At 36.2% G+C, this 24,005-nt stretch overlaps 1 protein-coding gene across 15 annotated transcripts in view; it reads right to left on the bottom strand.

Annotated features, from left to right (window-relative positions):
- The window catches only part of SWT1 (SWT1 RNA endoribonuclease homolog), a 112,858-nt gene that overhangs the window by 77,198 nt on the left and 11,655 nt on the right, over positions 1 to 24,005 (bottom strand). For 11 of the 15 annotated variants that reach the window (XR_009730060.1, XR_009730058.1, XR_009730056.1 and 8 more), the window contains 6 exons: positions 18,928 to 18,986; positions 15,636 to 16,371; positions 11,684 to 11,743; positions 10,175 to 10,319; positions 9,159 to 9,260; positions 8,589 to 8,777 (listed from right to left, as the gene is read on the bottom strand). Coding sequence is in view for 10 of the 15 variants with exons in the window: in XM_061383479.1 (XP_061239463.1) it covers positions 8,589 to 8,777; positions 9,159 to 9,260; positions 10,175 to 10,319; positions 11,684 to 11,743; positions 15,636 to 16,371; positions 18,928 to 18,986 (1,291 nt within the window). In the remaining 5 variants the exon portion in view is untranslated. The remainder of the gene's footprint in view (positions 1 to 8,588; positions 8,778 to 9,158; positions 9,261 to 10,174; positions 10,320 to 11,683; positions 11,744 to 15,635; positions 16,372 to 18,927; positions 18,987 to 24,005) is intronic. The other 4 variants (XM_061383471.1, XM_061383476.1, XM_061383473.1 and 1 more) reach the window with 3 other exon arrangements.

Genomic DNA, 24,005 nt, shown 5'->3' with positions numbered 1-24,005 from the left:
AACTGTATAAACAATTTAGGCCATATTTACAAATTGAATCATCTAAAACAAAGAAAACTTTTTAAATAAGAGGAGGAAGATAAAACACAACAAAAACAATGACCTGAAAATTCTGGATCTAGAATTCATATATTTATGGGTTTAATTAACTGATAGTTTATTAAATTGACAGTTTACTAAAACAGAAGAGAATATGCCTATTAATAAACCCGAAGGAAAGAAATGTGATCAGTAGGTTAAAATGCCATACTAGAAACCAAAAGCTATGAATTCTAGTCTCAGTTCAGTCACTTAAGAGATTTTAAGCAAATTATATGATTATATTTTGTTTCATATTAACTTAAAAGAGGTCAGTAAAATAATCAGCAATTGTTCTACCAGCAACAGAACCACTTTCATGTGTCTGCTTTTTCTTAACCTCTAAGCAATAACATTTAGAGAGAGATGTACAGAAGAAGACAACATGGGCACTAGGAAGAGAATACAAAAACTAATTTCTAACAAATGTTAGTATGTAGCTGATACAGTGTCCTCTGGTATTCTCCAAGTCTTAGAGCATGTAATAAGTTGTGTGTGTGTATGAAAAGAATGTAATGTAGAAAAGAATGTAGAAAGAGGACTAAAGATATCATTTTTATAAGTCCTTACACTACCTGCCTCAGAAATCCCTGGGGTACTTATTAATAATATAGAAAGAAGCACCACACCCCAGACCCATTTATGGATAAGAATCTTTGAAGCCTGGATCCAAAGACTGATTTAAGCCCTTGGCAAGTCTCTTACACACTAAAAGTCAAGACATGCTGCCCAGTGAGCCTTAACTTTTTTCCCAGATTATAACCTTTTTCTCCCCTCAACTTTTAGCCTATATCACTGATTCCTCTAAACTTTCAAATTAGAAAACTCATTCACACATGCAATAAACATTTTTCTAAGGTCTAAGCTGCACCAGGTCCCTATGCTTGTCAAAAGACAAACTCTTTGGGGCCTCATGATCTCTTGGCGAAGTCTAGACAAAACTCAACTGATCTCATAGCATGAACCTGAGAGACATACGATTCAGTTCTTTAATCAGACAACCAGTAAGCCAGACAGACATATATTACAACAGCCAATTTTCCTGCTTTTAGCTCACAAAGTAAATATCACAATAATGCAAAATGGGCAGCTCAAAATCAGTGGTTAACTTTAGCAACTCAATTTGACCAATCAAAGGAGGTTTAGAGCATACAGTAAGTACACTGCTCTAAAGGTATCAAAGTTCATGATTACTTGTTCTGTCACTTTTTTCTAGAATACACAGGCCCAGAAGGTATACCTAAAATTATAAGAATATTCATAAATATTTTTACCAAAAAATATTTTTGAGTACTTGCTCAGGAACTGTTCAAAAATGAACAAAGACACTGGAACCAGATAACCTGGGTTTGAATTCTTGCTTTCCCACTTACTGGACATGCAATAATGGGCAAATTGCTTAACTGTATAAATTACAGTTAATATGATATTTAGCATAGTAATAGAATTAAAGTTTCTCAACAGCAGGCTTTGTATGTCTCATTCACTGCTGCAGCCTCAACAGTTAGAACAGTGTCTAATACAAATATCCTGCAAATAATGATTCAACAAAAATGTAATAAAAGAAAATATAAAAATGATGGAACAAATGTCTGGTGTAGCAGGTATCAGATAACCTTATTTTTACCTAAAAATAAAAATAAATAATTATAGAAAATCTGAAAAATTCCGAAAATATAAAGAAAACTAAAATATCTCATAATTTCATCAGCTCAATATATCTCTAAGTATATATGCACAATCTAAGGAACTTGGGATTGTAATCTATACTCTTTTAAATCCTATTTTTGGTGTTTTGCAAGTTAAAATGAGTTCATTAGTGTCAGCGATCAATGCAAAGAAACAGAGGAAAACAAGAGAATGGGAAAGACTAAAGATCTCTTCAAGAAAATTAGAGATACCAAGGGAACATTTCATGCAAAGATGGGCTCAAAAAAGGACAGAAATGGTAGAGACCTAACAGAAGCAGAAGATATTAAGAAGACGTGGCAAGAATACACAGAAGAACTGTACAAAAAAGATCTTCACAACCCAGATAATTACGATGGTGTGATCACTCACCTAGAGCCAGACATCCAAGTGGGCCTTAGAAAGCATCACTACGAACAAAGCTAGTGGAGGTGATGGAATTCCAGTTGAGCTATTTCAAATCCTGAAAGATGATGCTGTGAAAGTGCTGCACTCAATATACCAGCAAATTTGGAAAACTCAGCAGTGGCCACAGGACTGGAAAATGTCAGTTTTCATTCCAATCCCAAAGAAAGGCAATGCCAAAGAATGCTCAAACTACCCCACAATTGCACTCATCTCACATGCTAGTAAAGTGATGCTTAAAATTCTCCAAGCCAGGCTTCAGCAATACATGAACCGTGAACTTCCAGATGTTCAAGCTGTTTTTAGAAAAGGCAGAGGAACCAGAGATCAAATTGCCAACATCCGCTGGAGCACTGAAAAAGCAAGAGAGTTCCAGAAAAACATCTATTTCTGCTTTACTGATTATGCCAAAGCCTTTGACTGCATGGATAACAATAAACTGTGGAAAATTCTGAAAGAGACGGGAATACCAGACCACTTGACCTGCCTCTTGAGAAATCTGTATGCAGGTCAGGAAGCAACAGTTAGAACTGGACATGGAACAACAGACTGGTTCCAAATAGGAAAAGGAGAACATCAAGGCTGCATACTGTCACCCTGCTTATTTAACTTATATATGCAGAGTAGGGATTGGGGGCAGGAGGAGAAGGGGACGACAGAGGATGAGATGGCTGGATGGCATCACCAACTCGACAGACGTAAGTTTGAGTGAACTCCGGAAGTTGGTGATGGACAGGGAGGCCTGGTGTGCTGCGATTCATGGGGTCGCAGAGTCGGACACGACTGAGCGACTGAACTGAACTGAACTGATGCAGAGTACATCATGAGAAACGCTGGGCTGGAGGAAGCACAAGCTGGAATCAAGATTGCCGGGAGAAATATCAATAACCTCAGATATGCAGATGATACCACCCTTATGGCAGAAAGTGAAGAAGAACTAGAGAGCCTCTTGATGAAAGTGAAAGAGGAGAGTGAAAACGTTGGCTTAAAGCTCAACAGTCAGAAAACGAAGATCATGGCATCCGGTCCCATCACTTCATGGCAAATAGATGTGGTAACAGTGGCTGACTTTATTTTTCTGGGCTCCAAAATCAGCACAGATGGTGACTGCAGCCTTGAAATTAAAAGACACTTACTCCTTGGAAGGAACATTATGACCAACCTAGACAGCATATTAAAAAGCAGAAACATTACTTTGCTAACAAAGGTCCATCTAGTCAAGGCTATGGTTTTTCCAGTGGTCATGTATGGATGTGAGAGTTGGACTATAAAGAAAGCTGAGTGCCGAAGAATTGATGCTTTTGAACTGTGGTGTTGGAGAAGACTCTTGAGAGTCCTTTGGACTGCAAGGAGATCCAACAAGTCCATCCTAAAGGAGATCAGTCCCGGGTGTTCATTGGAAGGACTGCTGTTGAAGCTGAAACTCCAATACTTTGGCCACCTGATGAGAAGAGCTGATTCATTTGAAAGGACCCTGATGCTGGGAAAGATTGAGGGCAGGAGGAGAAGGGGACAACAAAGGATGAGATGGTTGGATGGCATCACTGACTCAACGGACATGGGTCTGGGTGGTCTCCGGGAGTTGGTGATGGACAGGGAGGCCTGGCGTGCTGTGGTTCATGGGGTCACAAAGAGTTGGACACACTGAGCGACTGAACTGAACTAACCCAATAGGACTGATATTCTAACTAAACAGGGGAAATCTGGAACCAGACATGAGTAGAGAGAAGAGGATATGAAGAGCAATAAGGAGAAAATGGCCATTTACAAGCCAAGAAGGCAGTCTGGAACAGATGTTTCTCTGATAGATGTCAGAAGGAAATAATCCTGCTAACACCCTGATTCCAGACTTCCAGTCTTCAGAACTGTGAGACAAATTTCTGGATGGTTTTTGGTATTACTTTTTAGCTTACATATGTAAGTGACACATGATATTTGTCTTTCTTTGCCTGAATTAATCTAAGAAATTTAGGATTGTAGTTTATATTCTTTTAAATATTATTCTGTTTAATATCACATGATAACATTTTTCAAAATTAGTATTCTCTCATTTGGCTACAGGATTATATGTAACATCTCCAACTGTCAAGACTGTTTCAAATTTTTCGCTGTATAAATCATGCTATGATGAACACTAATTATATAAATCACTGACCTCTGATTATTTCTTTAGAATAATTGCAAGAAAGACAAATCATCTCCATAGGCTTTGTATAAACACTGATAAATTGCTCTCTGAAAAGTTACTAATTCATATTCCCTATGCACTGAGTGCTGTGTTCCTATCAAGTGCTGGGAAGAAGTATCATTCTAAATTTAGGAACAATAAAAATAAAAAGGGAAAATGCAAAAAATATAAACTAAAAATTTTTACACATAAGCAGTTAACAATATTTAAAACAGTAAACAGGAAAATATTTACCTTGAACAAAAAAGGCTGACTAGATGTATTTCTTCTTTTGTGAATTACCTATTAATAATCTTTGTCCATTAGGGAAATTTAGTTTTTCTAAATCATCTGTATAACTTTCTCATGTAAGAGGACTCACAAGACTTACCACTTATTCCAAACATTAAACCATTAAGCACTTTAATACAATTAGCTCAACCAATCTTCAGACCATATTTTCAGCCGGGGGTCATTTCCCCCCATTTTATTTACTCAGTTTCCTCACGTTTAACTTTCTCCAGGTCAGCTCAAAAAACTCAGGTCAATCAGATTTCAAATCCTATTCTCATCGTAATGCATACTATATTAAATAAGTACAATTTTGAAAAGAGTAAGGACAACACTAAAATTATGTTCAACTAAGTCTATTTATTAATAACAGACTATTTTCATTCAATTTGTGGCATTTTTCTTTTTTTGATGGAAAATTCCTGTCTAAAAAAAATACAGTTATAATACTCAATGATTACATAAAACAAAATAATACATCTATATACGCAATTATTAGAGTTAGTGGCAAATGTACTCGACAGATGCAAAGCATAATTAAAGACTGTTTTGTTCTTGCTTTTCTCCAAACAAGTATTTTAATTTTATTCAAAAATCCTGAATTAAATTTTTTATAAGTTTCAATTCATCATTAGAATGTAAAATATAATTTTACTATGATAAAAATGACTAAGGATATTTCTAAAGGAGATCATAAAATCATTATCAACAGAATAAATATATTAAGTGCATTAGATTTTATATAAACAATGTTTCAAACAATCACTTTGACAGATAACAATGATATATAAAGGATTTATCTGACAAAGACAATTACACAAATAATCTATAAAGACTAATCTACAACCTTGTAACTAAAAGCACAATTTAGCAAAATTAAGACCAGATAGTATCAAATTGAAGCATTAAAGGGAAGTATGGCTTTCCAGGAAGGCCCAGAAACTGAAGCAGCACAGAAGTTTGAGACCACTACTATGATTTATCCTCCTTAATAATCCTAAAAGCATAGACTGAAGAAGTAAAAGCATCAAAAGAAGCACATAAAAATTAAAAAGTCAAAAGACACATATCAAGTATCTATAAATAATAAATGTGGCCAAAATATCTATTAGTTCTTCTAAAATAAGTCTCAAACTCAATCTATTGAAGGAATAGATATTCCATCTAGGACAAGTTCTTAACATCTCTATGTCTCAATTTCCTCATCAGCAGAATAGGTCTAATAAGAATATGGTCCACAAGTACCCTAAGTTTTGAATGAGATATTAGCTGTAAAGCACTTAGAAAAGGGTCTGGAGAATAACGGCCATACCAGTGTTGTCTATTACTATCATCATCTATACAATTATACACTAAAATGTAATTTTTATCAACTAACAAGGAAAAAAATTACGAGTAAAAAAAATTCTCACCTCTTCTTAAGGATTGGAGGTTTACTGAAATGATGGTTTAGACAGAGGTTTTGTTATAGTGTGGTTGTTTTTTTAAAAAGTCCTATCTGCGACCCAGAGGGATGGTATGGGGAGGGAGGAGGGAGGAGGGTTCAGGATGGGAAACACATGTATACCTGTGGCAGATTCATTTTGATATTTGGCAAAACTAATACAATTATGTAAAGTTTAAAAATAAAATAAAATTAAAAGGAAAAAAAAAAGTCCCATCTGTTAGCACTATATACCAAAGTACAACAGGAGTTTCAGGAGTTGGGAGAAAAGGTGAAAAGGAAATGAGAGAAAAGGAATGAAAGAAATTGTCGCCAAAATGTTGAGAATCATTGAAAATGAGTGAAAAGCACACAGGGATTCATAGTATTATTCTACCTACTTCTATATTTGAAGTTTTTCATAATAGAAAGTAAAAAAAAAAAGTAAAACATTCAATTTAGTATAATGTGTTAAAATATTTTAGTATTTTAACTCTAATAAATGATTTTTTTTTAGTGGTTTCCTTTAAAAGCTCTTAAACTTCACATGACGTTCCTACTCAAAATGCATAAGCATTGTACTGGAATATACTAAGAGCTAATAATTATTTGTAAAGGGAATAAATAAGGGAATTAATTGTAGAGGCCCTTTTTCTTCAAAGATGTAGGACTAAACAGCTGTGCCAAAAGCCTTCTCAGGATTAATATGATAATTAGACTCATCTTGCAAACAACATAAATTCATGATATTTAAAATAAAACACATCTACATATACAAATAATTCTGAGTTGGGAATAAAGTTTTTAAAGAATGAAATATATCCTCTAAATGTAAATATAAACTCTTCAGAGGCAACTATATTGCTTTACAAAGATTTTTTTTTACCAAATAGTTACACAAAACATGAAGAACACACTTTGGTTCTAAGACTAATTTTTAAATGTCTAAAAAAAAAAAAAAACCCAACAAACTAATATGGAAACAAATCAAGAGAAAAGCTATAGATCTCTATTATAAAAAATCACCCTGCTTATTTAACTTCTATGCAGAGTACATCATGAGAAACGCTGGACTGGAAGACACACAAGCTGGAATCAAGATTGCCGGGAGAAATATCAATAACCTCAGATTTGCAGATGACACCACCCTTATGGCAGAAAGTGAAGAGGAACTAAAAAGCCTCTTGATGAAGGTGAAAGAGGAGAGTGAAAACGTTGGCTTAAAGCTCAACATTCAGAAAACGAAGATCATGGCATCCGGTCCCATCACTTCATGGGAAATAGATGGGGAAACAGTGGAAACAGTGTCAGACTTTATTTTTGGGGCTCCAAAATCTCTGCAGATGGTGACTGCAGCCATGAAATTAAAAGACGCTTACTCCTTGGAAGGAAAGTTATGACCAACCTAGATAGCATATTCAAAAGCAGAGACATTACTTTGCCAACAAAGGTCTGTCTAGGCAAGGCTATGGTTTTTCCTGTGGTCATGTATGGATGTGAGAGTTGGACTGTGAAGAAAACTGAGCGCCGAAGAATTGATGCTTTTGAACTGTGGTGTTGGAGAAGACTCTTGAGAGTCCCATGGACTGCAAGGAGATCCAACCTGTCCATTCTAAAGGAGATCAGTCCTGGGTGGTCTTTGGAAGGAATGATGCTAAAGCTGAAACTCCAGTCCTTTGGCCACCTCATGCGAAGAGTTGACTCACTGGAAAAAACCCTGATGCTGGGAGGGATTGGGGGCAGGAGGAAAAGGGGACGACAGAGGATGAGTGGCTGGATGGCATCACCGACTCAATGAACGTGAGTTTGAGTGAACTCCAGGAGTTGGTGATGGACAGGGAGGCCTGGCATGCTGCAATTCATGGGGTCGCAAAGAGTCGGACACGACTGGGTGACTGAACTGAATTGATTATAAAAAAACTTCCTTATTATAGGTTCTGACAAACCAGAGGAAAACAAGACCTTTCTCTGTATTATATTAACTGCATGTAGTGGTGATTAGGGGCTTCCCTGGTAGCTCAGCAATTAAACGAATCCACCTGCAAGGCAGGAGACACAGGTTCAATCCCTGGGTGGGGAAGATCCCTGGAGGAGGGCATGGCAACTCACTCCAGTATTCTTGCCTGGAGAATCCCACGGCAGGCTACAGTTTCACAGGGTCGCACAGAGTCAGACACAACTGAAGCAACTGAGCACGCAGATGATTAGAAACACAGATCACTTACGGGCCTCATCACTCAGCAAGGTATTTTAAAAAAAGATTCAAGTATTGTAATACCGACAACTATGCATACAGAACTACATAGTCACTATCTGTGAAATCACAGACCTTCCCAATAAGGTCTAGGAGAAAGAGAAAATATCAAAGACCTCCAAAACAAGCCTAATAGAACAGTCCAAAACATCACCATGTCCTGCCATTTCATAATGCAATACTTATAGTATTGTTTTAAGTTTTGCACCATTTCCCTGCAATAATGAGTCAGCATCCAAACAAATCTTAATCAGGGAACACCCTGAGAGGACAACACTTACAAAGTTTTTGAGATGCAAGTTGTATTGACTGACCCCATAGCTTTCTATCTTGATTTCTGAGACTGTCATTGATGAAATGAACTGCAGGTATAGCTTTGTGCTGGGCATGTTTCAGTAATTTTCCTGCCTTCATACGATCCAGCTCTTGTACAACCACCCAGGGAATTATTAACACAAGACTGTCAAAGCCTAAAAAATAAAAAGATTTCTTATAAGTCAACAAATATGTATTAAGCTACTAAATTGACCTGCTGTAGGAGAATTAAAAGTTTTAAAGAAATTCACAATCTAAATGAAGAGATAATACATAAAAATAGGAACTTAAAACAGATACAAGTGTCAAAAGAACATTACAAAAATAAATACTACAGGAGATCAAAGAAGAATAAGTTTAGAAGCTAGATTAACCAGGAAAGGCTCTTTTTTATTCCCCTTTTTACTTAAGCTGATTATGCTGTGCATGCTTGTGCTTAACAACATATCCAAACAAAAGTAAGTTTATGGGGAGTAAAAAATTCACAGCAATGTTAAATAAGAAAATCAGAATCAGTCAGTATGTTTTATAAATACCTGGGATTTCTCTTGTCTTTAAAAGTCTAACAAATTTGAGATGATTCATCAGAATATTTGTGTCAATAACAATTAGAAGCTTTTTGTCTGAAGCAGCATTTGCTAGGGGAAAAAAGCAAAGTGAGAATTGACATTTGTAACACACTTGTATAATAAATAAAACTTTGTTATCATAGAACTCTGATAGCATTCTTAAGGCAATCCTTTAAACAACAAAAACACATTTACTCCAATTCTTAAGAGAAAGAACAGTAATCAATGTTTAATTATCCACCAGTAGAATATTGCATATTACTTTTGGGTAGATTTTTAAATCATAAACTAACTTATGACAGCAGTAATTATGTTGTTGAACCCTGTACTCTATCACTGGTAGTTATCCAGTTAGGAATGATAAGCTAATCTTAATATATTGTGAAATAACGCTGAAAAGATAAATATGTATAAAAGAAAGAAAACTAATAATACTAGTATTATTACTTCTTAGGGTCATATTAGGAACAGGTGAACTGATTCACAGATAAACAATAAATTGGAAAGTGCAACATGAACATAATGTAGCAGCATTACTATTTTTATAAATGCAATTCAAAACTGTATACTAGCATACTCTGGAGGGTTATCTATCATTTTCTTCTCCCAGGAGTAAGAATAATCACAGTTTTACTATATAAGTAAGAAATTCATGAATACCTTTGAGAAAACTGCATTGTTTCTGATCAGTGTTTTACAAACTTGAAACTGTTAAAATTTATGATTAAGAGCAAGAATAACAGACTACTCATAATTCTGATTACTGTCCTTAGGCAAAAAAAAAAGAAAGAAAATATTTCTAACTGCCTAATAATGTGAGATACATAAAGCAAATGATAACACAAACCTTAGACCTGATTCCTATAGCTGAAAGAAATATAGCATATTTTATTATTTCAAATGAGCACATTTTAACACTTTCACCTAAATATTATAAAAATTGAACATTGAGAAAACACAGGAGATCGCAAACACAGTCATACACATAAAGGGTATACCAGCAGAGGAATGTATATCATCTTCTACCACGTCAATTTCCATACTCATTAACTCTCCTGAAGGTGGAACCACAGGTAAATCCATGCTTTTTCCCACACGAGCAGCATGAAGCTCTTCTACTATCTGCATCTAAATTGCAAAAGACCCGCAAAACAATATTTTGAATTATTTTCTCTTCAGATTAATAAGAAAGCAATTAATTCTTAATTCACTTAATATGAGATAGTCTGTGGAAAGCAAAAATTTTACAAAAATATGGAAGCCACATGGTAAAAAAACCCCACAGATTTATAAACATTTACAAGGTTTACAGGAAAAGAATTTGAAATAGAAGATATATGTATATCTATAACTAAATCAACTTTGCTATACACCTGAAACTAACATAACATTGCAAATCAACCATAGTCAAAAAAAAATTTTTTAAGCTCTTTAAAAAAAAATAAAATGGCTCTTCTCTTTTTCTTACTACAGCCTTAGGCGAATTATTTAACCACCATGGGTCTCAGTTTATCTGCACAATAGGAATGGTAAATATTTGTATCCTTTTAATACTTTTTGTAAGGATTAAGTGAAATAACATGAAAAACCTCACATAGGGTCTAATACATAAGAGATAATAAGTTAATTCTCTGAAATAAGTTAATTCTCATTTCCATTCTCACTTCAAAGTACTTTAAGAGCCAAGTATGTTTTTGTCTGGATGATCAGCACTCTTCCTAATTTCTAAGATTGTTAATTAACTATCAGAAACTGAAATCCAGATCTTTATACTCTTCATTTCAGGGAAGTAGTTCCCTGATGTATTATAATGTAAAGAAATTAAAATATAGCCTAATTTTAGAGCAGAGGTGAAAAATCTTTTTTCTATCAAGGGGCACAGACCCAGAAGACATAAAAATATAACTGACTGTCACAAATAAAAAGCAATCAACATGGTTTTAAAGTTTCCTTTAAATAGAAAAACCCAAAGTGTTCTGTGAATCTAATTTTAATTTAGAAGCAGGGAACATAGAATTACTTGCAATACTTCTATTAGGTTTGACCAGAAGATTCTAGCTGAGAAATGAAGCAACAGGCAAAAAATAAATATGTATGTGTTTTCATTTTCACTGAACACTTTCATCTTATTGCTAATTAGAAAAATGAGGCAAAAATATTAATATTATACTGTCTTTTGGCAAGCTGAGGCATAAGCATGCAAAAACATAACATTAAATTAAAATTAATATTGTGAGCGTAGGCTCCACACTTTTTATTCAAAACAAATTAGCTTATTAGAAAAAAAAGGCCAAAAGGTGATTGAATAAATGGAAATACTTTTCCAAAGAATTTTTCAGGACTTCATAAATACTTATATACTGAATTAAGTACAGACATCAGTGTTATTTTCATACTATAAAAGTTTTTATCGTCATTATTTTTTATTAAAATAGAAATCCCCTGTCTTAATGTCATTAAAAATATTGACAGTAAACAAATATATCAGTAACCTCTTGATCTGTATCTTGAATACTTTCAAGTGACACTGAAGAACATGGTGCTTCAAAACTCTGAAATGAAAAGTAATTTTATTAATTAGTTAAGAAGCATACACCTAGAATAAGGTTTTTCAGCTATGGCACTACTGACATTCGGGATCAGATGATTCTTCGTTTGTGGGGTTAATACTCTTCTCACTTCAGGGTAGTTCCCTAATGTATTATAATGTAAAGAAATTAAAGCAGAATCTAACTTTAGAGCAGAGGTGAGAAACCTTTCTTCTATCAAGGGGCACTGATCCAGAAGACACCAAAGTATCACTGTCACAAATAAAAAGCAATCAACATGGTTTTAAAGTCTTCTTTAAATAAAACACAAAGCATTTGGGGTTGTTCTCTGCACTGTAGGATGTTTAGAAGTATCTCTTCCCTTTACTCACTAGATACCTACCTCCCTCCCATCCTTGACAATCAAAAATGTCTCCATCCCTTTGCCCAAGCAATTTCAGTGTTATAACAGAGACAGAATTTGATGTAAATGGAGTTGAAGAGAAAATTATCTATATTTCAGTTTACATCCCAGTAAGCTATGTTGTTTGGGGGTACATACTTCAATAAATGCAATAAAAAGAAAAACAATGAACTGAAAAAAAAAAAATCTCCATCAAATCAGTTGCCAAATACCCACTAAGAGGCAAAACTGCCCCAGATGAAAAACTGTCCCTAGAATAGAAAAGTTTCCTTCTATTAAGTCATGAAACATAGTAGAAATTCTTTAAGATTGACTCATTCATATACATGCCTCCCTAAAAATACTCATATTCTAAGAACAAAACATGCCACCTTAAGAAACAGAAGTAACCATGGCAAAAATAAAAAGAATCCTGGGCCTTGGTGGTGGGAAATTTTCATCCATGAGTAAACAAACCATTTCTAAAAGTGACATGACAAAACAACAAAAGAAACTTGAAGATTAGTATATGGCTGAGGGCGGGAAAGACTGAAAATGTATGGGTGTTTTATTTTTTGTCTCCCAGCAAAGACTGATCTCTCTAATTTCAGTTTTTCCCTGGCACTTCAGGTGAGCGGCTGAGACTTACCCAATCCTACATACAGGTGACAAGGAACTTGACTAAGCCTCTACTAAACCAAATCATCTTCTAAGAATTCTCCACGATAACACCAAACACACATGTATTTTATAAGAAGCTGGATATAAACTGCAGACTCTCTTTAAAAAAGTATATCCTATGTTGCTTTGGGAATTGAGCTTCTACCCTAACTTTCCAGTATCAGTCTTCACACAATACAATACCACGCACATCACACACGTAGGCCCATTACAGCCGTACTCTCCCATGACCCTGGGTTCTATAATGCTTTCTCCACCTGACTTCAAATCTCACTAGAACTTTAGAGTCTCTTCAGCTAAGGAGTGCCAACCAAGCTAGAGATTATTATAGAACTTCCTGCAACTTCTGACATTCAAAGTCTTTTCATTCTTTTACTTGGATCACTACTACCCTTCACTCTCTTTGACAAGTCACTTTTAGTGATTTCAAAAAACTTTCTATCAACTTCAAATCCTTATTATAAAAGAAGGTTTTAGAGGGCATTTAACTTTGCCTTCCCCCTTCCATGTTTTATTAAGTCCATGGATTGGGATAAAGCCTTCCCTGGAGATGACAAAAGGGAGTAACACCAATGATGGTATAAATGGCTTTATTTGCTGGAGTGATTCCAAACTAAAAACCTGATTATTCAGTGGCTCTGTCCTATCTACAACATGAAAAACAGTCTTTCCCAGAAGAGATAAAAGAATCCATTGCCTAGACCCTGGCTTCCTCTCCAACTTCCTCTCATATAGATTCTCAACACATCTCAAGTCAAACTGAACAGTGTAAGTGCTCACGTATGCTCGTCCATGCCATTTCACAACTCTGGGCCACTACACAACCGATCATTTCCCCGGCAGGACAACACTTCCATTCTTTGCTCTACACGCTTTTCAACACCAAGCTTAAGAATCTCCAAGCTTAAGAGAATCTTTTAAGAATATCTTAATGAGTCCTTCCTTAACTCACTTCCAAATTTATACTAACACCAGCCAAATTCCCAAGGCGTTAATATTTTCTTCACTGTATCTGAACATTTACCTCTCTGGGAACTTCTTGAGGGTAAAAGCATCTAATTCAAACTCTAAATGCCTAATACATAATAGGTACCTTTAATTAACATTTAGATAAACTGATGAATTTCTACCCCAGAGACTCATAAGAATTAAGTGGGATACCATTTATAAAAGTGGCCTATAAACAATAAATCTCTAGAACATTAGTTCACAATGGTGAGGGGAGAATGCAGACTGAAAAAGGTAACAAAGAACTATAAGCCTAGGGAAAAAAAGAAGTCACTTTCTTCTAGGAAAGCATAACAGGATCACTGAATACAAAAAAACACAATTACTTCTTTGTAAACTCATTATTTCAGGAAGACAATTATCCATTGAGGAATTTATGAGGAAAACAAATATAATATTGAAATGATTAGCTACTGTCACTAATAATGTTAACAATAACATATTCAAGATAAGAACAATATTTACTTGCTTCTCCTGTGTCTAAATGACTTTCAGTCAGATAAGACTTCTATCAAAGGAATATAAAGAGTTTTAATTCCAATAATTGAAAAGTAATCATGCAAAAATTGCTTCCCCTACAACTTATATTCATGCTATGTACCTCATTTGGTTTTTGTAATAATTCTAAACAGAGAGCAAAAAAGTGTGTAAGGTACATCTCATACTGTTCCTTAGATATACAGCACCAGGGGAATACCAAACAATGATACAAAGATGTTCAGTGAACATACTGGAAAACTCAGATTCCTTTCTTGCATTCTACTCTAGAGAATTGGTTATACAGCACAAGAAGAAAATGGAAACTTTTCTTTAAGAAAGCAATAAAAAGAACAAACTCAATTCTTTCCTTCTTTGGACCCCTTCAAGTTCAGTGAAAAAGAGTACTCTTTCTCAAGCTCTTCTGGCCCCCTTGGTTACAATCCCTCCATTTTTCAAAGGAAGTATCTTATATAACACTCTATAATCTTGATTCCTAAAAAGAGGTAAGCTCCACCACTGCTGTTTATAAGCAGTCTCTAAATTTCAGAGCTTCTAAAGTTCCAAAGTTCTAAAAGTTCTCCTAAAGATAAATAATTTTATTTGCCATAGAAACAAGGCTATCAGAATTAGGTTTTCAAATTAGTCCACAAATGCTGATTTACTGCATAATTTAGAAGCAAAAATAGATGTGCCAAGCTTTCTAGCCTAGATCTCTGTATACATAGTTCCCTCTATCTGGAACATTCCTGCTTCTCCCATCTCACTCCACCTTGTCTTCACCTGAATAACTCCTATTCAGTCTTTATTTCTCAGTTTACATGTTATCCCCTCCAGTAAATCTTACTGAATTAATCCATCCAAGGCCATGTTAATCCCCTGCTATGTGTTCCCATATAAGGTGATTAAGTATTTGTCAGACTCGAGGTGGCTGTTTCTGTACCTCCTCATATAAGAAAGTCTTTGAAAATGATGACTGTGATTGTGGTACCTGGCATACAGGGCACCCAAAAGAATAATTTGTTAAAGGAGCAGCTATTTGGAATACTAACCCTGGAACTGTCGTACCTGGAGTTAGAGAAAACTGTCATAGTACTTCTCTGGTAGGACTATCTATAACTGCTGCTTCTGTATTTTTACACAATCCCTTCTATTTTGGGTCCCTGAGAGTTGCCAGGATAGTTTCTTAAGGAAGTTGGAATTTACAGAGTAAAATAAAAGAACCAACATATCTTCCTGACTAAACAGAATCTGCCTTTTACGATCATTATCTATAACAGAAACAACTCAAACCTAACTATATTTGAACTCTTTACTAAGGTCTGTATTCATTTTGCACTACCTTACCTGGGTTAGGTTTTCACCAGAACTTATATCATTAATTTCTTGATGTTCATGATATGCTCCTTCCCACTCATGAACAGTCTGCTTATATGTGGAATCTGAAAATAAATATTCACTTCTGTGCCTTGTAAACTTTAATGAAAACTGAGTGCCTTCTGGACATTCTTTTTTCTCCTGTTTAGTCTTTAACTTGTTAGAACCTGAACTGAACACATTTTCTTGTACAAGATTTTGGAGGGTATTGCGGGATTTTACCAGGATTTTGAAATTAATCCTTCTCCTAGATTCAAAGGGTTCCTTAATTATCTTGCTGGAATTACAATCCTGAGAAAGTTGGATTCTCTTGCATTTCTCCGAAGCACATTTTTCAGAACTGTCTCTAAATTTATTGGACCTTTCTTTCTTGAATTCCTTCATCTTCTCCCTCTGAGCAAGTAAATGAGGGCTTTTTTTTTCACTTGTCTGGCCTTCAGCTTTTGGTTTCACATCTTTGGCCACCTTAGGACAGCTAAAGTTTTTAATTCCATGGTCCAGCTTACTCTTAACATTTGCCAATTTAATATCTTTAACTTGAAAATCTACACATTTACTTATATCTTTCTTAGTTCCATTTGAAGAAGGACTCTGTGAAATAATCTGATTATTATTTGAATATGATGTTTCCTGGAGTGTAACAAGTCCTTGGGATGAAGAATCAATTTTTGGTCTCTTTCTTGGAGGGTCAGTTTCTACATTCAGTCTGTAAAGTAGCACAGAAAATTAGGTAGGCATTAAAATTAAACATAATATATAATATTGCACTGTATCATTTTAGTTAGGAAATGAAAGAACTGGCCTGATATGAACGTCATTAAAAGTAGAAAATAACTACATTATTAATAAAGGAGAAAGGATTACTCAATAAATGGTGTTGGAATAACTGGTTATTTGGAAAAAAAAAATTTACAGCTTTATATAACATCAGATGATGTAATCCCAAACAGATTAAACATTCAAGTGTAAAATAATTATTATTTCTATAACTGCTATACTTCATATTAAATACTTAAAAACCATAGAATAAAAAGGGAACATTTATCAGATTTCTTAATAAAGAACTTCTTAAACTTAATAGCAATGGGAAAAATATCACAAAGGGAAACAGTAAATGTAAATGACTGCTGCTGCTGCTAAGTCGCTTCAGTCGCGTCCGACCCTGTGCGACCCCATAGACGGCAGCCCACCAGGCTCCCCCCTCCCTGGGATTCTCCAGGCAAGAACACTGGAGTGGGTTGCCATTTCCTTCTCCAATGCATGAAAGGGAAAAGTGAAAGTGAAGTCGCTCAGTTGTGTCTGACTTGCAGCGACCCCATGAACTGCAGCCCACCAGCCTCCTCCATTCATGGGATTTTCCAGGCAAGAGTACTGGAGTGGGTTGCCACTGCCTTCCCCGTAAATGACTACAGTAGTATATTAAAAAGTAATAAAACTAAAAGAACTGGGAAATGGCATATGCTACAAATGTGACAGCTTATTAGCCTTCGTAAATAAAAATCTCATCAAAAAGTACTAAGGCTCTAGAAAAAGACATGAACAGAAAACCAATGAAGTAGAAAAAGGAAATGGTTAATAGACATTTTTGGGAGAAATGTTTGACTTCCCTAGCACAGATGTGCTAATTGCGATGTACCATTTTCTTCTATCAAATTAGTCAAGATTGTTAAATAACACTAAATACTGGCAAGAGGTTGTTAAATGGACCCTCTCATATGTTGCCAGTGGAAATGCAAAATGATATAACAGTTCCACAAAGGAATTTGATGATATAATTAAGAATTCTAAAAATGTTATCTTTTAACTTCTTAGTAATTCCCACTTTAGAAATCTAAGGAGAAAAAAGCTAAAAATAGACTAAAAATAATAAGATATTCAATTCAGGATTATCTGTAAGAGCAAAAAGTTAGGTACAAGGTAAATGCTAAAATTTTGGAAATGACTAAGAAACATGTCATTCTACCGAATACAATAAACTATCATAGTCATTTCAAAGGATGTTTATGCAAAATTTTCAAAGACATACAAAATATACTGATATACTATTAAGCAGAAAACAAGCATGGCATAAATCTGTATATATAAGATCATCTCAACAGTTTAAATAAGCATAGTAAACAAGGCAGAAAAAAACATACTAGAATGCTAGAAGCAACAATAGCTAGAGGTGATAATATTTTCCTGCACAACAAAACTAGATATTACTCTGTAGTCAGAAAGAAAGGGGAAAAAATTTGATGAGCCACAATCTATTAATTTATATCAGTAAACCCCTGAATGCCTTTTAAGTGCCTGTCATCCTGCTGGACACTGGGAGGCACTGGAGGACACATCAAGTATAGTCTTTACCCCTCATTAATTTATCGTCCAGCAGGGGACAAAGAGACCGTAAATAAGTGACTTCTCAAAGAATTCATTATGGCAAGAGCAAACTATAAACATCTCAGAGTTTCCATAGGTGTTTCACCTGAGTCTTCACTTGGTTTTATTTTCTTTGCTCTTTCTACAACAAGATTGCCTATCTTTATTTACCTGTTAATAAATAGCAATAAGACAAAACTTTAATAGGACCCTGTTTGGCACTTATTAGCATATCATATAAGATATTAACTGTAGTAAAGAAAAATCAGGAAAACAACAAATGAAAGAAAATTTTAATAGGACCCTCTAGTTTTCTGAGCATTTTAAAATTCCTATTTGTTCTTCACAACAGTCCTGTGTGGCATATTTCATAGCAATCTATATACCATGGTCCCTATGGTCATTAAATAATGAAAACTCAGCATTATAGTACCTTTAATTATTCCTACTATTTCCCAAGTTCTCTAGTTGTAGCCACAATCTGTTAAATTAACATGGTTTTAGAGCCATATCAATTCAATAAGATACATATTCTCTTCATGGGTAATATGCAAAGATAATTTATCCAAAATGATTAAATCAGCCTCATAACCTCTTCTATTACTGTATGTAATGAAGTTATGTATCTTGTAAGGGTGTGTCAAAATCAAATTATTTGAGATGCAAATTAACATTTTTGTTGAAAGTAGTATTTACATAGTATAGAATTCTGATAAGATTTTTTTATTTCACTCAACTTTTTCTTAAATTTATACAAATATTAAGAAAATCATATCTGTGATTTAGCTATAAATATGCGACTACAAAACAGTACTAAACAAAATAAAGGATTCTGCAAATCTAAATATTCAGTCTCACAATTCAAAGCTAAAAAATATACCAAGAAAAAGGGAAAATTTACCTTTTCAGTTCTTGTCTTCTTTTCATGTTACAGTACAGAATATCTGCAAGATCTGATTTCTGAAAGAAAAAAGGTATTACTTAGGAAATATAAATTGTGAACTGAGGAAAGAGATTGGGAGACAGTATTTTTCCATACCTATATGTTAGTGAATATGTTAGAGACAGCCTGGGACCTGGGACCCTTTACTGTAACTGCTGCAACACTTGCACCTGGACAGGCCTCTTCTCCAGCAACAAAATACAAAGAAACTATATGAGACTAAAAATAATTGTGTGCATGCTCAGGTGGGGCAAATTATGGACAAAAGACACAAAAAGACCGAAAAACTGCTACTCATGAGGAGCCAGGAGCAAAAAGCAGGGTACTAAGCATGCCTCCCGCAGTTCCTACCACCAGAAAGGTGGGAAAAACACCTCACCCTTCCAGCCCTAAGTCTGTGCACACCCCTAACTTCACCCCATATAACCAGCTAGAGCCAAGATGGCAGAGAGAGAAGGTGCCACAAATAGTGCACTTACCAGATGCTGGTGGTGACCATGACACCCAGGTGGACAGGAGGAACCTCCGAGCAATGGGGTAGGATATAGTGGGGAGCGAGGGGGAAGGGGCAGAGGCTGGACAGGACCGATTCCCCTGAGGAGCAGCTCAGGGAGAGCAGTTCCCAGGCCTTGAGAGGCACACTTACCTCAAGGGAATCAGCGGGGAGAGACCCTCGGAGGTCAGAAGATCAGGGGAATGTACCTGGAACCTACTCGACCCTGGGAAGCCTGCTGAAGCCAGGGGCCTGATCCTCTGTACTCTGAGGATTCCAGAGCCCCTCCAGGCCAGGCTGAGCTTAGGCAACCTGCACCCCATCCCCACCCAGGGCCTTTATCTGCAGCATGGGCCCTGAACATAGGGCCCACCCCCACCTAAGCCCTGCCCTTCAACAGCCAAGACTTTTTCCAGCTTTTGTTCTCTTTTCTCTTTTTTTTCCTATTGCAGTTATGTTTTAGCTTCCAGTGGTTGTTTTACTTCTATCTTTATTTTTTCTAATATATGTGTTAGTTTTTAAAATTTCACTTTTTGTTGCTGTTGTTGTTACTCTGTGTGGCTTTGTGGCTTGTAGGATCTCAGTTCATGGCCCAGAGGATGGGCCTGAGCTCCTATGGTAGGAGGGCTGAACCTGGTGGTTCTAATAGAGAACCACAGACTCCATGGAATATTAATTTGCGTCTCTTGTAGGGGTAAGGAGTTTATATTAATATAAAGTCTCTTGGAAGTCCACATCTCAACACCAAGAGGTAGCTCTACCTAACTGCCTGCAAACTCCAGTGCTGGAAGTGAAATGAAAGTCGCTCAGTCATGTCCGACTCTTTGTGACTCCATGGACTGTAGCCCGCCAGACTCCACTGGATTCTTCAGACAAGAATACCAGAGTGCGTAGCCATTCCTTTCTTCAGGGATCTTCCCAACCCAGAGATCAAACCTGGGTCTCTTCCATTGTAGGCAGATTATTTACCTCTGAGCCACCAGGGAAACCCAAATCTCAGAGCAAACAACTAGGAAGACAGAAGCACAGTCCCACCCATCAAAAATATGTGATGACAAAAACCCAAGTTAGAAAGAAACAAGCACAATAAAAACCTACAAGACCAAACAAATGAAGAGGAAATAGACAACTTACCTGAAAAAAAATTTATGATAGTAAAAATGATTCCAAAACTCAGAAACAGAATGGAGGCACTGATCAAGAAAATACGAGAAATGTTTAACAAAGACTTAGAAGAACTAAAGAATAAACAGAGATGAACATAATAACCGAAATGAAAAATACACTAGAAGGAATCAATAGCAGAATAACTAAGGCAGAAGAATGAAAAAGTGAAATGGAAGACAGAATGTGGAAATAACAGCCAAGGAACAGGATTAAAAAAAAAAAAAAAGATTGAAAAAAATTAAAGACAGACCCAGAGAACTCTGCAACAACACTAAATACACTAACATTCAAAATACTGAGTCCTAGAAGAAGAAGGGAAAAGAAATGGTCTGAGAAAATATTCGAAGAGATTATAGTCAGAAACTTTCCTAACATGGGAAAGGATATAGCCACCCAAGTCTGGGAAGTACAGAGAGACCTCTGCCAGATAAACCCTAGGAGAAACACACCAAGACACATACTAATCACACTAACAAAAATCAAATACAAAGAAAAAAAAATTAAAAACAGCAAAAAATAACATACAAGGGAATTCCCATAAGGGAATCAATCTCTCAGTTGATTTTTTAGCAGAAACTCTGCAGGCCAGGTCAAAGTGGCAGGAAACAGTTATAGTGATGAAAGAGAAAAATCTACAACCAAGATTACAGCCAGCAAGGATTTCATTCAGATTTGATGGAGAAGTTAAACACAGACAACCAAAAGCTAAGAGAATTCAGCACCACCAAGCCAGTCTTACTTACTCAAGGATTTTAGCCTTCTGATTTAAGTTAGTGTCCTTGGCTCAGTGGTAAAGAATCTGCCTGCCAATGCAAGAGATGCAGGTTCAATCCCTGGGTCAGGAAGATGCCCTGGAGAAGGAAATGGCAATCTACTCCAGTATTCTTGCCTGGGAAATTCCATGGACAGTGGAGCCTGGTAGGCTACAGTGCATGGGGTCACAGAGTTGGACTCAACTTAGGGACTAAACAAAGCCAGCCTACAAAAGGTGCTAATGGAAATTCTCTAGGCAAGAAACAAAAGAGAAGAAGATGACCCACAAAAGTAAACCCAAAACAACTACTACCCACTCTAGCATTCTCACCTGGAGAATCCCCATGGACAGAGGAGCCTGGTCGGCTACAGTCCATGAGGTCGCAAAAAGTCAGACAGGACTGAGCAACTAAGCACAGCACAGCACCATTTACAATAGTGAGGACATAAAAGCAACCTAGATGTCCATCAACAGATGAATAGATAAAGAAGATGTGGTATATATACACAATGGAATATTACTCAGCCATAAAAAGGAACTAGACTGAGTCATATGCAGTGATGTGGGTGAACCTAGAGTCTGTCAAACGTAATAAAGTAAACCAGAAAGAGAAAAACAAATATCGTACACCAACGCATATATATGGAATCTAGAAAAATGGTACTGATGAACCCATCTGTAGGGTAGGAAAAGGATGCAGACGGCAGAGCACAGACTTAAGGACATTGTGGGAGAAGGACAGGGTGGGGCACACTTAGAGAGTAACACTGATATATATATATGAAAGTGAAGAAGAACTAAAGAGCCTCTTGATGAAAGTGAAAGAGGAGAGTGAAAAAGTTGGCTTAAAGCTCAACATTCAGAAAACGAAGATCATGGCATCCAGTCCTATCACTTCATGGCAAATAGATGGGGCAACAGTGGAAACAGTGGCTGACTTTATTTTTCTGGGCTCCAAAATCACTGCAGTTGGTGACTGCAGCCATGAAATTAAAAGACGCTTACTCCTTGGAAGAAAAGTTATGACCAACCTAGACAGCATATTCAAAAGCAGAGACATCACTTTGCCAACAAAGGTCTGTCTAGTCAAGGCTATGGTTTTTCCAGTGGTCATGTATGGATGTGAGAGTTGTACTATAAGGAAAGCTGAGCGCCAAAGAATTGATGCTTTTGAACTGTGGTGTTGGAGAAGACTCTTGAGAGTCCCTTGGACTGCAAGGAGATCCAATCAGTCCATCCTAAAGGAAATCAGTCCTGAATGTTTATTGGAAGGACTGATGTTGAAGCTGAAGCTCCAATACTTTGGCCACCTGATGCGAAGACTCATATGAAAAGACCATGATGCTGGGAAAAATTGAGGGCAGGAGGAGAAGGGGACGACAGAGGACGAGATGGTTGGATGGCATTACCAACTCAATGGACATGAGTCTGAATAAACTCTGGGACTTAGTGATAGACAGGGAGGCCTGGTATGCTGAAGTCCATGGGGTAACTAAGAGTGGGACACGATTGAGCGACTGAACTGAATTGAACTGAACCATATGTAAAACAGATATCTAGTGGGAGGTTGCTATATACTACAGGGAACTCAACTCCATGCTCTATGATGACCTAGAGGAGTGGGACTGGGGTGGGGTGGGAGGGAGGCTCAAGAGGGAGGGGATATATGTATACATATACCTGATTCACGTTGTTATACAGCAGAAACTAATACAACATTGTAAAGCAATTTTACTCTAATTTTTAAAAAATAAATTTAAAAAAGAAACAAGGCAGCTCCCACCTCAGTGACTGAGAAAGCAAAGGAACTGTTCCTTGTTCTCCCTCTCCCGGCTGCAGCAGGCACCCCATTGAAATCTTACCTGAACTTCTTATCTGACATCTGATCACTTTCTGTTGACTATGGGCAGGCCAACAACCCTGGTTGGTATCAGGTTGACACAATAATTTTCTTAATCCTTGCAATAATCTCATGAGACAGATATTATTAGTATCTCATTTTACAGACAAAGTACCCAAGGCTCAAATAGAGCAAAATATTCTCAACGTTACAGAGCAAGTTAGTCGCAGAGCCATGATCTGAAACCAGATTTCTCTACCCTTTCTATTCTACCACCCTGTCTCTCTCTAGGGGCAGAGGGCTACAGACAATAAAAATAACAGAGAAAGAGGATATAGTCCCTGTCCTAAAGAACTCAGAGTAAAGCAGTCCCTGTCCTAAAGAGCTCAGAGTAAAGCAAAGGGAAAAAGTAGAAAGAAATACAAGGATATATACAATAAACAATAAAATAAAGCAGAACAATAAACATTAAGTTGTAAAAGAGTTTAAAAGATCAAAACCCCAAAGTTGGGACGTTCCAAGGAAAAAAAGTAGGCCAAAAATATGCTAAAGGTTGAGCATATATTGAATAAAGATAAATGCATAAAAGAAAAAGGCATTCTCCATTAAAAATGCTTAGGCATTCTAAGAAGCTGGAGATGACTGGTATAAATTCAGCAGAGAGAAAATAAACTAGCCTACCTAGAAGGGCTGTTTTGAGAAAGAAGAAAAATGAAAACTGGATACTTAAGGTATGACCAAATTTAAAAGGGTCCTGACTCTTTCTGACCCCATGGACTATA

Source organism: Bos javanicus, chromosome 16 (assembly GCF_032452875.1).
Source record: "Bos javanicus breed banteng chromosome 16, ARS-OSU_banteng_1.0, whole genome shotgun sequence".
Classification (NCBI taxonomy): domain Eukaryota; kingdom Metazoa; phylum Chordata; class Mammalia; order Artiodactyla; family Bovidae; genus Bos; species Bos javanicus.
The sequence above is the reverse complement of the archived record's forward strand: the minus strand, read 5'-3'. Positions and strand labels throughout refer to the sequence as shown.